Here is a 17,174-nt window from a genome sequence, read left to right as displayed (position 1 = left end):
AGTGGACAACTCCATAGGCCATAGTAATTCTAAGGACCAAATTAAATCTGAAATAAAACATTCCTTAATTTGTCTCCTGTCCCACTTATCTTCAGGAGGGTTGTGGGGGTGTTGGAGCCTATCCCAGCTAACTATGGGCAGGAGGCAGGTACAGGGTATGAAAAAGCATCCGAAGCTTTTGGAATTTCTCACATTTCTGCATAAAATCACCATCAAATTTGATCTGATCTTTGTCAAAATCATACAGATGAAAAAACAGTGTCTGCTTTTAACTGAAACCACCCAAACATTTATAGGTTTTCATATTTTAATGAGGATAGTATGCAAACAATGACAGGAAGGGGAAAAATAGGTAAATGAACCATCACATTCAATATTTTGTGATCCCCTCACCCCTTTTTTTGGTAGCAATGACATCAACGAGACCCTTCCGATCAGGACTAATCTTGGCCCATTCCTCTCTACAAAACTGCTGTTTACTCCAGAATGTGTATTTTGTTCGTCTGAAACCATTTTGAAGTTGATTTACTTCTGTGTTTTGGATCATTGTTTTGTTGCAGCATCCATCCTCCTTTTAGTTTCAACTGTTGACGGCCTCAGGTTTTCCGGCAAAACATCCTGACAAACTTTTGAAGTCATTTTTCCATTTATGATTGCAAGTTGTCCAGGCCCTGAGGCAGCAAAACAGCCCCAAATCATGATGCTCCCTCCACCATCCTCCACGGTGGGGATGAGATGTTGATGTTGGTGAGCTGTTCCATTTTTCCTCCACACATGACGTTGTGTGTTACTCCCAAACAATTCAACTTTGGTTTCATCAGTCCACAAAATATTTTGCCAAAACTTCTGTGGAGTGTCCAAGTTCCTTTTTGCAAACAATAAACGTGCAACAATGGGGTTTTCTTAAGCCTGAGTTATACTTCCGCGTCAGACCTACGCCGTCAAGGAAGAATCGAGTTACGACCCTACGCCGTAGCCTGACGCGCACCTCTCGATTTTTGTAACCTTCGCGTCGCGTAGACGCGTTGACGTAGCGAAAACGGACTGTGATTGGTCCGCTCAGACTGTTGTTTCCGGGCGAAAACACCGCCATTGTAGAATAGAATCAAACATTATTTTCTACACGCAAAAATGCACCAAGCCGACGGGAGTATCATCGAAGAGCAAGTCTCGTCAAGAAATTATTATTGTGACTGCCAAATGGCAAGGTCGGCGATCGAAAAAATAAATAAAAGGAAGAACCACCGAGACGTGGGTGGTCGGAATCGAGTGGCCACACGAAGCGGTGACACAGTCGGCCAAAAACTGCCAACTTTTTATCACTTTATGTCGTATTTTTGGTTGGTGCACTTCATCATTTACTGTGTACATATGTTTCAAGTATATGAAGAATAAAGCACAGATTTGGTGTCAAAAGAGTTGTTTTGATCTTTAATTTTGAATAACAGACAGTTCACACACACAATACATCATCACTGATTGAGAGTGCCTCGGTGCTTTTTATGATAACCTTAAAATCAAGCCTCCCAACGCAGTTTGGGAAGTTCCCTAGACGCCAGAAATCTGCTATGGCTTCCCACTGGCTGGTTGTAGGACACGGCAAACAAATCTGGCTGGAGGGCTTTGCAGACCTTGAACGCAGTGCTCGACGCCAGTTTGAAGCTAGCCGCCACAGCTAGCTCTCTTCACCCGAGTCTAAAACTCTCTGTGCGGCATCAAAAGTCGGCCAGACCGCCTCGAAACCGTCTTCCGCGTCGCCTGCCCGTCAACATTTGTATGTTCAATATTTATTCAGTGTTGATGAGCAGAATATTTACTTTCAAGAGTTCCATCTTGCATTGTTTATTTTTTCTCCGACTAGCGGAAGTAGTCAACAATCATGCCCCAAAACCGTACAAACATAACGCCACATCCCTCTAGTGGCTTGGCGGTGAATTACAGAGCAACGCGTTCCCTCACCGCAGAACTATCGAATGTCAAATGACGCCGTAGTCGCTACGCCGTCACCGCAACGCGGGAGTATAACTCAGGCTTTAGACAGCAGTGGAGTCCTCCGAGGAGTCCTCCCATAAACACCATTCTTGGCCATAGTTTTACATATAGTTGATGTGTGCACAGAGATATAGGACTGTGCCAGTGATTTCTGTAAGTCTTTAGCAAACACATCTAGGGTTCTTTTTTTTACCTCTCTGAGCATTCTGCGCTGAACTCCTAGCGTCATCTTTGATTTACTGCCACTCCTTGGGAGAGAAGCAACAGTGCTAAACTCTCTCCATTTGTAGACAAGTTCTCTGACCTCCGATTGGTGAACATCCAGACTTTTAGAGATGGTTTTGTATCCTTTCCCAGCCTTATACAAATCAACAATCCTTGATCGCAGGTCTTCAGGCAGCTCTTTTGACCGAGCCATTATGCACATCACACAATGCTTCTCTAGAAAGACATTTCTTACCATCCCACTTATTTTTCCCCCTTGTGTCATTGTATCCATGCTATCCTCATTAAAATATGAAAACCTGTAAATGCTTGGGTGGTTTTAGTTAAAGCAGACACTGTATTTTCATCTGTTTGATTTTGACAAAGACAGGATCACATTTGATGGTGATTTTATGCAGAACGTAGTACTACCCATCTCTGCCTACGCCACCGTCACCCAGGGCCGGCCCAGGCCATTTGGGGCCCCTATGCAAAATAATGCAAAGGGGCCAATATTTTTGGCCCACCATTTCGTCACAGTGTATTGTGAACCCCATACATGCTATCCAGCCCATGCGTCCATATTTTGTATATTAATCAGATTTTGTTGCACTGCATACTCCAAACTTCTCACCCCAAATGATTGTCAGTACTTACAGTAGATAGTGCCAAACCTTTTTCTAAAAGAGGAAAGAAAGAAGTTAAGGAACTTTTATTTTTTTTGAGCTTGTAATCAAGTATCAAAACTCATAGAAGTCAAATAAAGCAAACTGTAGTAAACAAAATAGAATATAAATTAAACAATTGCCAGATTGAGGGCCCCCTAGTGGTCAGGGGCCCTAAGCAGCTGCATAGTCTGCGTATAGGCTGGGCCGGCCCTGCCGTCACCCCTAAAAATTATGTGTGAATAGTGAAATTGAAAGCTTCAAGTTTTAATTGAATTCAAATTGAAGCGAACCACTAAACATTGAATGCAGTAGACTTTTGCCAGTAGATTGTGGTTAGCTAAAATATTCACAGTTCAGTCAAATTAACTCCAATTAAAACTTATAATGTGATAATACTAATGTGTAGACAACTAGCCAAGAAGCCAAAACCGAAAGCATACCGACCAACTCTTGTTTATTAAGTTAGTTAAATCTCTCAGGAGTCTAAAAAGCTTAGTAGATTAGCGACTGTAACGTCTGGCATTCAGTACCAACTCAGATGTTAATTAACTAAAAAGATTATCCCTGCTCCAAGAGTAGCCTAGCCATAAAATAATATGTGTGCATACTTAGTCCCCTGTTTTTTTTTTTTCCAGAGGCAGACTTTGTTTGAAAAAATATCACAAATTTATGAATTCATTTTCATCGCTATTTGTGGGTTTTGTTAATTAGTGCATATGGTATGTACTACATGCATTTAAGAAGCATTACTGGGTTTTATGAATTAGATATGTGCAGGTTATACAATTCTTGAAGTGATATCGAAGTTAAGGTATTAAGATTAGTAGCATTTGGATCGAGAGTGTTGCTGCATAAGCCTTAAGCTTCCATGCAGACATTTCTGGATCAAACTCCTGAAAGTCCTCAAATGAACCCAAACTAGGTTCTGTTTATTGTAGTTCTGTAGTTCTAAGATATGAAGTTTTAAACCGAGCAAATTAACTTTGTTCATATTCACCAGGACCGAATATTTGATTTAAAACAGCTATGCCACATGTCCACAAACACTCAGCTGTGAAGTGACCCAGACGTGAGCACTTAGCGGTTCCTTAGTCCACCACCACTGTGAGCTTTCATAATATGGTAGCATGTAAGTATGATCTGGCTTTTGAGCATATTTGAGGTGCTTAAAAGTGTGAGTTGGTGGGAAATGTTGTCCAGTTACTCAAAGGAATGTTGTCATTCTCACTTGATTGCTGTTGTAGATAATTTTCTTGTTCAGCTTTATTTATGACATTGCAAAAGGAAAGGAATTTTTCTCAACAGCCTGAAATGAAAAATCTGGGAAATGACTGATACAACTCAGTCCATGATTAATAGGTTAATCAATTGATTAAGTAGGGTGTCGCTACTGGCATCCCGCACGCAACACATCACTTTTGACTTCATGACATTCGCAAATGTTGCTAGGTGGGTCAAGCTTGCGTTTGTCCCCAATGCTAAATTCATGGAAATAGCGTACAAACGAGATGTTTACTGAGCTAAACCTACCAATTGATGTCCCCGGTGCCCAATTTACTGGTAAAGATGCGGAAGAACATACAAATGTTCAGTTAAAGAGATGGCTTGAGTGTCGAGGGCTGAAAAAGACGGGTAAAAGAGCCGACCTGATTCAGCGGTAGCTTTTTCATCGACACCTTTTTCTTGTGTGCATTGCCTTACGTCACTGAAAATGACCTTCTCCTGTTTCAACAATCTATCCTTTACCACCATATGCCCTGTCTTTCTTATATATAATATCCTCTGGTTGTCTTAAGTCCCTGACCGTTCTTGGGGGTAATTTACATTGCTATTTTTGTGTAGTGATTGCAAATGCTACTCAGTGACAGCCAACGAACACTATTAATTTTTTCATTAATAACAAATCTTAATTCTATAATTTATTTACACTTCCCCCTTACTAAAGTTGTTTTTTTCAAAGTTTTTGGCTTCAGGAAACGTATGAAGAAAACATCCTTCATATGTCGTAATGTCTAGAGTCATTTCTACAAGTTCCATAGCAGCAGTGTTTACTCGGCATGTTCTGTTTTGAAAGATTACCGGCAGAAAACAAGCAGTACTAACATGGATTGTATGCGAGAGCGTGTCCATGTTGAACCACTTGCGGGTTAGGGTTACGGTCATGGTCTAAAATTAGCATTCGTACGGTAAGCTATTAAAATAAATTTAACATACAACCAGAGGTGGGTAGAGGAGCCAAAAATTAGCCAAAAAGTAAGAGTACAGTTACTTTGAAATAAAAATACTCATGTAAAAGTAGTCATCCAAAAAAAATGTACTCAAGTCCAAGTAAAAAAGTATTTGGTGAAAAGAATACTTAAGTAAAGAATAACATTGTGCGTGGCTGCTTGCGATATTTTATTTGATTCTTTTTTATTTTATTTATAATTTTTTTTTCATTTTATTTTGTTTTATTTATTTATTTTTTTACAATTTTTTAAAATCTATATTAAGTGTTTTTTATACTTTGAAGAAAAATAAGACCTAATACATAAACACATTATGCCAAAGAATACAAAAAAAAAACAAAAAACAAAAAACATTAAATTCTTGCGAGAGAAAAAAACTCTACAGATAGCAGTATTCGTCCAAAATGCATGAGTACCCTCTAGTGGAGAAAGCATTGCATTTTATGAAACAAAAAGGATAGAAATTATCCGGTTTTCCTTGGTCAATCAGTGCCAAATAAAAACTTGGAGAGCGATTAAAATCTGTGCTTTTGACTCATGTTGAGTCCATGTCAAAGTCAAGTCTATGCCAAATACTTATGGTTTTTTTACAGTGCTTTAAAGACACCACGTGATTGAACAGGCCGGCGTGATAATAGAATGGCAAGTTTGAGTCTTATTGGTATAATGGAGTCATGTGATTATTGACGCGACCTCTCATTGGTAAAACTGGTTGAGCCACTGTTGGCATATCTAGACCAAAAAAAAGTAGTTTAAGTAAAGTAAGTAAAAGAGGAAAAATGTAATGACTAGCGTGGTCCAAAGTCGCGGAGTAAGATTATCATTTCTCCTTCACAAATCTACTCAAGTAAAAGTAAAAAGTATGGCTCAGTAGAACTACTCTTAGAAGTACATTTTTCTCGAAAGGTTACTCAAGTAAATATAATGGAGTAAATGTAACGCGTTACAACCCACCTCGGCATTCAACACAATATAATAGCTGTATGTTTGTTTTAAAATAAAAATCATGACATTATATTGACAATATTTGAATGTATGAGTTATGTGTGTAGGCAGATATTCTTCTTTTTCTCCTGATGTACAGGAATGTAAAATAACTCACATGCAGTCAAGATATATTGTTTTTTTCAATTTTATTTTTGTATTTGTCTTAGCTACAATCTGTTCCAGTAGAACTGATTATATCCAATTGTGTTTTGTTGTGTATGGCCGTACTTTTGGCCAGCAGAGGGAGACAAAGCACGAAAAAAAAAACTCCAAGCTTGGGTCATCATAAAAGTCCTATTCAATATAAAGTAGTAATGAAACAATAAAGATTAGAAAAATGTGGGGTTACAATTAAGCGTTTTCAGTAAAGATTGGGAAGTATTAGCTTCTGAACATTTCCCCACAATGGTGTTTGCCTTTTACAGTAATCATTTAGATGACAGTGCTAATTTTGCAAAACTGCTCAAAACAACTTCTTAAAATTTACTACAGTATATTTAGAATCGCTTCCCGGTTGTTACACCCACTTGGCAAGCTTGTTATTGCCTTACGAAAGGTATAATACGCTTAGAGGTTAATTATGGGCTAAATCCTCTTATCAGCGCGTTAACAGAAATCGTGCAGCCATAACGGAGGCATTTGACCAAGAACCTCCCCGCAGGCACAGGTTCGTCCACTGGCTCTGGTCGTCTTTAGTGTGGCAGAGCTGGCAAAAATGGCAAAGCCTCTATTCCTGGTAGCGTCTCTTCTAGTTTTAGGAAATGTTTCATTCATCCATGCCGGGTTTCCGCCAAGCCTCATCGTCGATATGGTAAAAATTGTCTTAGACAATTACTGCTCGCCAGAGAAGCTGGCAGGACTGAAGGAAGCCATCGCAGCAGCGGGCAGTAATACGGCGATCCTCAATATTCCAGATGGTGAGTCTTTGTCGAGAGTCCTTAGCGCCGGACTCCAGACTACAATCAATGACCCACGCTTGAAGCTCTCGTATGAGCCAGCCTTCGTCCCCGTGGTTGCCCCGCAGATGCCTGCCCTGCCCCCTGAGCAACTTGTCGCCATGCTCCAGAACGCAATCAAGTTGGACATATTGGAGGGCAACATAGGGTACATGAGGATCGACCATATCCTCGGGGAGGCGGCCGCAGACAAGGTCGGCCCGATGCTTGTAGACTTAGTCTGGAACAAAGTCCTGCCCACATCAGCTCTAATCTTTGATTTGCGTTACACGAGCAGCGGGGACGTCACAGGACTTTCCTACATTGTCTCGTACTTCACCGCAGCAGAGTCTGTGATTCATATCGACAGCGTGTATGACCGTCCGTCAAATACTACCACTAAACTGATGTCAATGCCCACGCTTTTGGGTGAACGATATGGCACAACTAAACCTCTCATTATCCTTACAAGCAAGAACACTAAGGGCATTGCTGAAGATGTCGCCTACTGCCTCAAGAACCTGAAGCGGGCTTCCATTGTTGGAGAGAAGACCGCCGGGGGCTCAGTCAAAATAGATCAATTTAGAGTGGGTGACACAGACTTCTATGTTACTTTGCCGACAGCAAAATCCATAAACCCCATCACTGGTTCGTCCTGGGAGCAAACAGGCGTCACCCCCGATGTTAAAGTCAATGCAGAGGATGCCCTCGCTACAGCCATCAAGATACTTGAACTCCGCGCCCAAGTACCTGCCATCATTGAGGGTTCAGCAGCCCTTATCGCTGACAACTACGCCTTTGAGAAGACAGCTGCGGATACTGCAGCAAAATTGAAAGGTCTGCTTGAGAATGGCGAATACAGCATGGTTGTTTCGAAGAGTGGCCTTGAAGAGAAACTGACTGCAGACCTGAAAACCCTGTCAGGAGACAAGAACCTGAAGACTACAGCTAACACCCCCGTCCCGCCACCAGTTGTAAGACCACAGAGCAGCGACTGATTACTGTTGTCATGTTGATCATCATTAATCTTTTTGTTTGTCTTTCTCCCCAGAATTATACTCCAGAGATGTTCATTGAGCTGATCAAAGTCTCCTTCCAAACGGACGTCTTTGAGAACAACATCGGCTACCTGCGGTTTGACATGTTCGGAGACTTCGAGGAGGTCAAGGCCATTGCCCAGATTATTGTGGAACATGTGTGGAACAAAGTTGTCAACACTGATGCAATGATTGTTGACCTCAGGTGGGCATTCCCAAGCATTACTCTGTCTTCACAAATAGAAATGTCTCAAAGAGTACACATACAATTCCTTGATTTAGATCAGCTGTTTTTAGTGTAGTAGTTCAGATGGAATTTCATCACTCATTTTAGTGCAAAGTTGACATTTTGCTCTTCATCCCAGCTTGAAATGTTTGCAGCCTGTTGGCAGTGTAGCAGTGTTGTTTTTGCAGCCCTTTTAATTTTCGTCTTGGTCTTAGTCTTTTGGACAGTAATACTAATTATTCTTAATCATATTTTAGTCACCTCAAAATGTGTCTTCATCCAGTTTTTGTTGACGAAAACTCAAGACTAATTTCATCTAGTTTTAGTCTACATTTACAAAAGTTGTTTTCATCTGTAATTTTTTTTTTTAAGTTAACCAAAAATGAATAAATAAAGGTTTCCAACTATTTCAAATTAACTTTGACAGACGAGCACATATTGTAGTGTCTATCTGCAAGGACAACTTGGCGATAACACACACTCAGCAGGAAAACAGTAGCACATTATTTTCAATTAATTATACGTCAAAAACATTAAGTAAAAAAAAAAATTGTCCGAGTTTAAGAGGACGTTAGCCGTTAGCATTAGCATAATCCTATCGCGAATGCTATGCTACCGCTACGAGTTCCATTTAGTCTGTGATGAACACTCAACACAGACTTTTAATGTGCGTACGACAGGATAAAAAAAGTTTTAAATAGCATTATTATGTGACTAACTTGAATCATATTCATATATATATATATATATACATATTAGGGTTGTTCAGATCATGTTTTTTTGCTCCCGATCCGATCGTTTTAGTTTGAGTATCTGCCGATCCCAATATTTCCCGATCCAATTGCTTTTTTTTTTTGCTCCCGATTCAGTTCCAATCATTCCCGATAATTTTTCCCAATCATATACATTTTGGCAATGCATTAAGAAAAAAATGAATAAAACTCGCACAAATATATACATTCAATATACAGTACATAAGTACTGTATTTGTTTATTATGACAATAAATCCTCAAGATGGCATTTAACATTTATTAACATTAACATTCTTTCTGTGTGAGGGATCCACGGATAGAAAGACTTGTAATTCTTAAAGGATAAATGTGACTTTGTATATTGTGACTAAATATTGCCTTTTAGTGTATTTGTTGAGCTTTCAGTAAATGATACTGCAGCCATTTAACTTCTGGCCAAATGCATGATGGGAAGTGCAACCATGACTGCGTAGGGCTACCATTTTATATATCTTCTCTGCGTTGGGAAAGAACATGGGATGTTAAGAAAATGATCTACTACTACCGTTCTTCCCCACATTCCCACGATATATTTAATTGCTGAGAGAGGTATTGTAAGGCTTTAGCCACATAAAAAATGGCTCCAAAGGCTGTCAAAATTCTCTCTACTCATTATACGCTGCCTTTTAGCGCTATCTATAGGTAAAACGGCGTCTTTATAGATTGAACACGACAATCCAGGAGTGGGTCGTGCAGCAAATGCTTTAATTACTTAACGTGATTAATTTTAAAAAATTAATTACCGCCGTTAACGCAATAAATTTGATAGCCCTACTTTAAGCCAAAACTACTCTGGATGAGTGTAAGACATTTTTGTCTGTAAGGTTAAATACAATTAGAAAACGATTTAAATAAAATATATATATATATAAAAAAAAGGCATGCCCGATATTTTTTTGCCGATTTCGATACTTTGAAAATGACATAATCGGATGCCGTTCAATTGGGACATCTTTAATTTATATATATTATATACAGAGACTTGAACCCACAACCTCTGGGTTTAGGGACAACTACTCTACCACTCAAATAGCTTCATAAATACAAATAGATTATTAATACATTTTATATACAATCACAACTTAGAATAGAATAGCCCTTTATTGTCATTATACACTATATACTGTTAGCGAATGAGGCTAGCGGCCGCCTGGCGTAACAGGAGCTTTTCTGGTGAAAATTCTTGTGAAAAAATGCTTAAATCCCCAAATTATTCATAGATATGGACGTAAAACAGTCTTGATTCTAGGTTAAAAGCATAGAAACCGTGCAGTTAGCGTTTATTTTACGTATATTGACGAAGTACAATGCTACTATGTTAGCGAATGAGGCTAGCGGCCGCCTGGTGTAAACAGAGCTTTTGTGGTGAAAATTCTTGTGAATAAATGCTTAAATCTCTGAATTCTTTATCGATATGGACGTAAAACAGTCTCGATTCTTGGTTAAAAACAAAGAAACCAAGCAGTTAGTGTTTATTTTACGTATATTGATGAAGTACAATGCTACTATGTTAGCGAATGAGGCTAGCAGCCGTCTGGCGTAAACAGAGCTTTAGTGGCAAAAATTCGTGTGAATAAATGCTTAAATCTCTAATCTTTATAGATATGGACATAAAACAGTCTCAAGTCTTGGTTAAAGGTAAACTATGAGGCTAGTCAGTTACGAAAATTAGCCGCCTCCATGTGTAAACAAAGAAGAAAATTCCTGCTAAAAAATGCTTCAATCACGCATGCATGGGACAAAAAATATGATATTTACCTTGAATCCTCGAACAAATCACTCCTGAGACAATCCTTCCTGTTTGTAAGCGGTGCAACTTTCGTAGTTAAATTCAATCGTAAGTAAATCCAAGCTTAAATCCGACATGAGCGTATGGCGTCTCCGGCTATTACTAAATGAAGCTTGACCCCTTCCAATAAGGCGTCGCGCAAAGAATGACGAAGTGACACATCAATAGTCATGATGTCTATAGGCGACCAGTGTACGGTGTGGTACCTCTTTTACTCTTTGGTAGGAGAGATTGGTAAATTCATTGGTAGTGATGTGATTCACTCATTCATGTTTAAAATAGAGTAGGACCTGAGTTTTTATTTTTGACCTGTTTTAGATGGACTGTAGTTTAGAAAGGAAAGCTGGCATTTTCATACTTTGCTACAAGTCTTTTCTTTTTTAGCGTTTCTCCACTTTACGAACTTCGATTAACTCATTGGCTGCTATTGACAGCAACAGATGAACTAGAGTTGATTCAAAAATGAGCTGGGTTTTACATTAATACACAGTAACTTTGACGTATTAACACTTACAACACTAAGGGCGCTTTCACACTAGCACAGTTTGGTCCGTTTTAAACAGACCAGAGTTCTTTGTCTGAGATAGTCCGTTTTGTTTTGTAATTGTGAACGCGCATTCGAACTCTAGTTCGGACCAAACGAACAAACTCGGGTGCGCTCAAAAATCGTGGGTCTCGGTCCGCTTTAAGCACGCTTTGCTCTGTTTGTGAATGCAAGCAGACCAGGGTGCGCTTATGCTAGATTACGTGTAGCTGCTGTGACGCATCAAGTTCCCTCTCCTACCTGGAGGGAGGTATTTCCTCATCTAAATTTGTGCAATCAATGAATGCGACTGTTGCCCACTTGATGCCACTCGGAAAGTTCGGTTGGCGCAGTGTGAATGCTGAAACTTTTTTTCGTTTTTTTTTTTTTTTTTTTTCTTTTTTTTGCGAGGTAGCTCTCCAACCGCACGCTGGTCCTCTTGGTCTAATGTGAAAGTTCCCTAAAACTAAGGATACACATCAACAGCTCTTGTAACGTCTTTAACACTTTCCATAAATTAACTTATTGGCTTCCTTTGACAACAATCGTTCAATCGGTCCCAGTCATAAGCGGATATTAAGGGGGAGGGGCCAGGGGGGCCAAGCCCCCCCTCCCGGTGGCCAAAAAGTGTCATGGCAGGTAATTGACTCTCCTATATATATAAAAGTAATTAAAATGCAACAAAAATGAATGAAATGAACAAAAAAAGTTTTTAACATGGGTCAAAATTATTTTTCGAACAGATCATGTGACTAGCACCTTAGACAGTCATTTTCTTTGCATATAATTTAAAAATAAAAACATATATATTAGTGGCGGGCAAAGAAAGAAAGAAAACATTTTCAATGAAAAATTAAGTGTTCAAATGCAAATTTTTCAATCTAAAATATTTTTTCGCATTCGAAAACTTTTTCTATGACTAAAATTTTTCTTTGATTGAAGTGATTTTTCTTTTTGAAAATATATTTTTTGAAGACATTTTTTGATTAAATAATAAAGACAAAACTGTTTTAGCCAAAATGTGTACCAAACACAAATCAACATTACTTAAATCAAAAAAGTTGCTTCAATCAAAAAAAAAAAAATCGATCAAAGAAAAATAGAAAAAGAAAAAATTTTGGGGGGGAGTTTCAAATTTATTATAGCGACTTTTTGGGGGGTTGAAAATATATATTTTGATTGAAGCAACTTTTTTTGATTGAATAATGAAGACACAAAGCTAGCTCCATATGGCTCCGCCCAGGGGATACAATTTTTTGACTGGGGTAACTACATTGGCACAACACCGGCGGGCGTACCATATTCAATGGATGACAATCTTGGCGAAAAATATTGCCTAAGCGGCCTGATTTAGAATTCCCCTCAAGAATGATGGGAAACAAAAAAACGCTCGGTGCCAACTTATTATTATAAATATTCTTGTAAGTTAATTTTATTGCTGACACTAGGTTTTGGGGTCATCCCTATGTTGTGCCCCCCCTGCCCCTAAAGTCAAACTCCACCTATGGTCCCAGTCCAAAAAGAACGTCCATCGCTCTAAATGGTATTAAAACAATGTCATTCAATGCCACCTATATCAAGTTCAAATAGATTTTAAATCAGTCATTGTCAAAAGGAGTCAATGGGTTAATACTGAAGAGCTCACTTACAGGAAATGAGCAGCCGAGTTGCACTATTGTGGTAGGGTGTTCCAAAGCTAGGACAAAATGTTCGGAGATAAAAAATTAGACGAACCCTAATTACAGAGAAACAAGGGTCTAATGGTTCCACTCTTGTTGCAATAGGAATCCATTCTCACAATTTTCCATTGATTGACTGGCAACTAGCCCATGCTGTCATCAACCAGCTGGGCATAGCTCTAAATGGATATATGAGGAATGTAGGTAGAGTAACGAAAGCATTCATGTTCAGTCGCTTAAAATCACTCACAATATTTTGGAAAAATCTGAAATAACATTTACCCAAATCATACTTTTAACCTGTAATTACATTTGCAGGAACAACCTCGGTGGGCCCACAACAGCGATCGCTGGTTTCTGCTCTTACTTCTTTGATGCCGACAAGCAGATTGTACTGGACAAGCTGACCGACAGACAGTCTGGCACCTCAACAGAACTCCAGACACTGCCTGAGCTCACGGGTAATTGGATATGGAACTTTGCCATTGCCATTTAATGCTGTTTTGTGACACAGTACCGCTAACCTGGATTCTTGACGAATGCGTAAGGTTTTCGTGAGATCCATGATCCATAGCAGTCAAACCATCTCACCCGATGACTCATTGATATTCCCTTTTTCTCTTCAATTTCCACAACCAATTGAAAAGCAGAGGTGGAAAAATTGGTCACACTATGTTACAAAAGAAAGGTTCTGGTAAAAGTGAAGAACTAATTTAACACTAGAAACTGCAATTTCTGGAGAAATTACTCTGGGTCTTTGCTCTGTGGAGATACAGATCTTAGCCCCCCCCCACAGGTTGGTGTGGGGACATTTTGGGAACAATATCAGGTTGATTTTGGGACATTTGGGGGGCGTGTCCTGGTCATATCAGGTCATTTGAGGACTTTTGGGGGACCAGGCCTGGTCATATCAGGTCATTTTGGGAACATTTGGGGGACATGGCCTGGTCATATCAGGTCATTTCGTAATGTTTGGGGGTTGTGGCCTGATCCTATCAGGTCATTTGGGAACATTTAGGGGGCATGGCCTAGTCATATCAGGTCATTTGGAGACATTTGGGGGGGGCATGTCCTAATCATATCAGGTCATTTGGGAACATTTGGGGGCGTGTCGTACCTAGTTTCTAAGACGAAATGGTCATTTATCAAGCGGAATTTTCCATTACGAATACATTGTAATTCGATTAATTTGTTCCACTGTCCAAAAACCTAGATAAATATTTAATAAATACTGCAGGTACATTTACAAATAGCAATTATAAATAGCAAAACACATAAATTATAAATACAAATTAGGGCGGCGGAGGGTGGGGCGCTCTGGGGGTGGTCTGGGCCGGGTGTTTGTTGGGGCCCGGGTGCTTCTCTCGCCCTGCAGCCAGTGGTTCTGGTGGACGGGACCATGCCTGCGGGAGCCTGCCTCTTAACTCACGCACTCTTCACTTTGCACTGTAAATACTTTCACCCTGGCACCGACATACCCATTCCTTCCTCCTGGGGGAAATGGTGCTTAGGGGGGACATCACGGTTGCCTCTTCATGGCAGATCCCGCCATTCTCACACCTCTTTTAATGCACCACATACATTATACTCCACAGGGGAGCTTTGCCAAGGGGTGGTGGGACGGGCGGCTGGGTGGAGTCTCCATGCGGTGGACCCACTGCTCTAAGCCGGGCTCTCCTATTTTAATGCATGCACAGCACTACCTTCCCCACGCAATCCCATCACGGTGCTGGGTAATTGCTGCCATTCGTGGGCCTGGCAGCCACGGAAATAGGGCGGTAGGTGGGTCCCACACTGGTTCTCTATGGCGTGGCTCCCAGGGCATCGCCTCCCTCTGTCTGGGCTGCCGGTGGTGGGGGATCAGGGCTTCGATCCCGCGTCACCCCGCGGCGCTTCTCGGCGCTCTCCTGCTTCCGCCTCCCCCTCTTTTTGTCCTCCCTGTGCTCCGGCGTGGGTCGCTGGCTGGGTGCTGGTGAGGATCCTGCCCTGCCCTGGGCTTGGTGGGCTGCTGGGGTCACGCGGTGCCGTCCTGGTTGGGTTGCTTTGGCGGTGGCTCGTGGGCCCTAATGGTAGTGGGCGTGGGGGTGGTGGCGCGTCCCCTCATCCCATCCCTGAAGGCCGGTTGATGGGGGTGCGGATGGCCTGGGGGACCACCCTGGATCCCGGGGGGATGACAGGTGCCCCCCTGCTGGGCTGCGGGAGGAGGGATGGGCTGCGATGGCTCGCCCCCCCCGATTGACTGGGAAAGGGCCACGGTCCTGGGGCGGCTCCTGCCGGCATTTCCACTTGTCTGCTGGACTATCACATGTCTGATGGGATTCACGCATGACTAGGTGCAATTAGACATACTCAAGTAGAAAAACTCAGTGTCAGGATTAGCGATCAGATAGCATAGAACAGGATGACAGCATACTCACACTCACAAGGGATTCACACAAATACTGGGTTCTACAGCTCACATGGCCGATTTGTGTACACTCCACCTCTCACAACCACTTATCTTTCTGACCTTCCCCCCCCCTTCTTTTTTCCTTGGTCATCAGGCCCCCCATATGATGTCAACTGGAAATACAACTGACTAACGATAGCACCAACATATTCATAGTTAGTGTAGGCCAGGGCTGCCCAAGTCCGGTCCTCGGGAGCCCCTATCCAGCTTGTTTTCCATGTCTCCCTCCTTGAATACACCTGAATCAAATGATCAGCCAATCAGCAAGCTCTGCAGGAGCCTGATAAGGATCCTTATTATTTGAGTCAGGTGTGTTGGAGGAGGGAGAAATGGAAAACAAGCTGGATAGGGGCTCTCGAGAACTGGACTCGGGCACCCCTGGTTTCGGTGTTCAATATATTTCTTGTTGTTGTTTGTACTTCTTCTGTCTCTCTCTCCTTTTTTTCTTCTGTCCCATTAACCCCTTCCTGTTCGCTGCTTTCTAATAAAAAAGAGGCATGTTGAATGATCACAATGGGAGTATGTCATACTCCCATGTGATACATTAAGACTGTATAGATGAATCAGACACTCAGATTTCCATTTTCCGTGTCAAGCAGCTGAACAGGTCATGTTTAAAAAAAAATTATTAAAAAAAAAAAAAAAGGACACTCAGATTTCCATTCTCCGTGTCAAGCAGCTGAACAGGTCATGTTTAAAAAAAAAATTATTAAAAAAAAAAAAAAAAAAAAAAAGGAAGGAAGGAAAAGCTACCCGAGAGCAGTAAGAACATATTCAGATTTAATTACGTCACACCGTAAGTGAACACTTCCTCTGTGGTTCAGGTACAAGGTACGGATCCAAGAAGAGTCTGATCATCCTGACCAGCGGAGCAACAGCTGGGGCAGCAGAGGAGTTCGTCTTCATCATGAAGAGGCTGGGGCGCGCAATGATAGTGGGAGAGACCACTTTCGGGGGATCTCACCCACCTAAGACCTTCCAAGTTGGTGACAGCGACATCTTCCTCAGTATCCCCACAGTTCACTCAGACAATAGCATGGCGCCATCCTGGGAAAAAAGTGGAATTGCACCCCACATCCCCGTCGCGGCGGCGGCAGCCCTTGAAACAGCAAAGGGCATTTTTAACAAGCACTTGGCCGGTCAGAAGTGAATGGAGGCACAATAAAGATCCAATATTGTATTGACAAAATTGTTGAATCTAGATTTGATCAAGGAGAAAATACTGTATATTTCAAGAAGAGTATGCTAATAAATTTTTAACTACTTAGTCTGTTTGACATAGATTCTGTGTCAGCTTTTATTACGATGTCAACATCATGAAATCATAAGAAGTAAATGTCTTAAGTGATACAGTCTGAATGAGGATAACTTGTTGTTGGTCTTTTTGCTGCAAATGGTGTCAAAAATCGTCACTTGTGTGTTTTAAACACTGAATGTCCGCATTTCCCATTCTTCTATAACCATTATATGATGAAAACCTTCTTGGAGCTCTGTTCCAGTGGCAAGACTAAATTAAAAAAAATAAATCAAATGGCTGTTTGTTGTCTTTTAAATTATACATATTTGATTATATCGTTTAAAGTTCGGTTTAATAAGAGTAGATCCCAGTGTTAACCTTCAGATTATGTCGTAAATCAGCTGCAGTGCTCTTTTGTTTCCTTCAAC

The 17,174-nt window shown here is 40.9% G+C and overlaps 1 protein-coding gene across 1 annotated transcript; it reads left to right on the top strand.

Moving 5' to 3' along the window:
- The first annotated feature begins 6,700 nt into the window (after window positions 1–6,700).
- On the top strand, window positions 6,701–17,174 carry rbp3 (retinol binding protein 3). The gene is made up of 4 exons (XM_057826375.1): window positions 6,701–7,988; window positions 8,066–8,256; window positions 13,379–13,521; window positions 16,334–17,174. Exons 1-4 carry the CDS (start codon window positions 6,795–6,797, stop codon window positions 16,657–16,659), a joined length of 1,854 nt encoding a protein of 617 aa, XP_057682358.1. The 5' UTR covers window positions 6,701–6,794; the 3' UTR covers window positions 16,660–17,174.

This window comes from Corythoichthys intestinalis, chromosome 21 (assembly GCF_030265065.1).
Source record: "Corythoichthys intestinalis isolate RoL2023-P3 chromosome 21, ASM3026506v1, whole genome shotgun sequence".
Lineage (NCBI taxonomy): Eukaryota > Metazoa > Chordata > Actinopteri > Syngnathiformes > Syngnathidae > Corythoichthys > Corythoichthys intestinalis.
This window is presented reverse-complemented; position numbering and strand designations above follow the sequence as displayed.

What these genes read in the sequence shown, in the direction of transcription:
- rbp3 (XM_057826375.1), top strand. Translation starts at nt 6,795, where the DNA reads ATGGCAAAGCCTCTATTCCTGGTAGCGTCTCTTCTAGTTTTAGGAAAT. An exon ending in CCCCCGTCCCGCCACCAGTT is followed by an intron (nt 7,989 to 8,065) that starts GTAAGACCACAG and finishes CTTTCTCCCCAG; the next exon opens with AATTATACTCCAGAGATGTT. An exon ending in GCAATGATTGTTGACCTCAG is followed by an intron (nt 8,257 to 13,378) that starts GTGGGCATTCCC and finishes TTACATTTGCAG; the next exon opens with GAACAACCTCGGTGGGCCCA.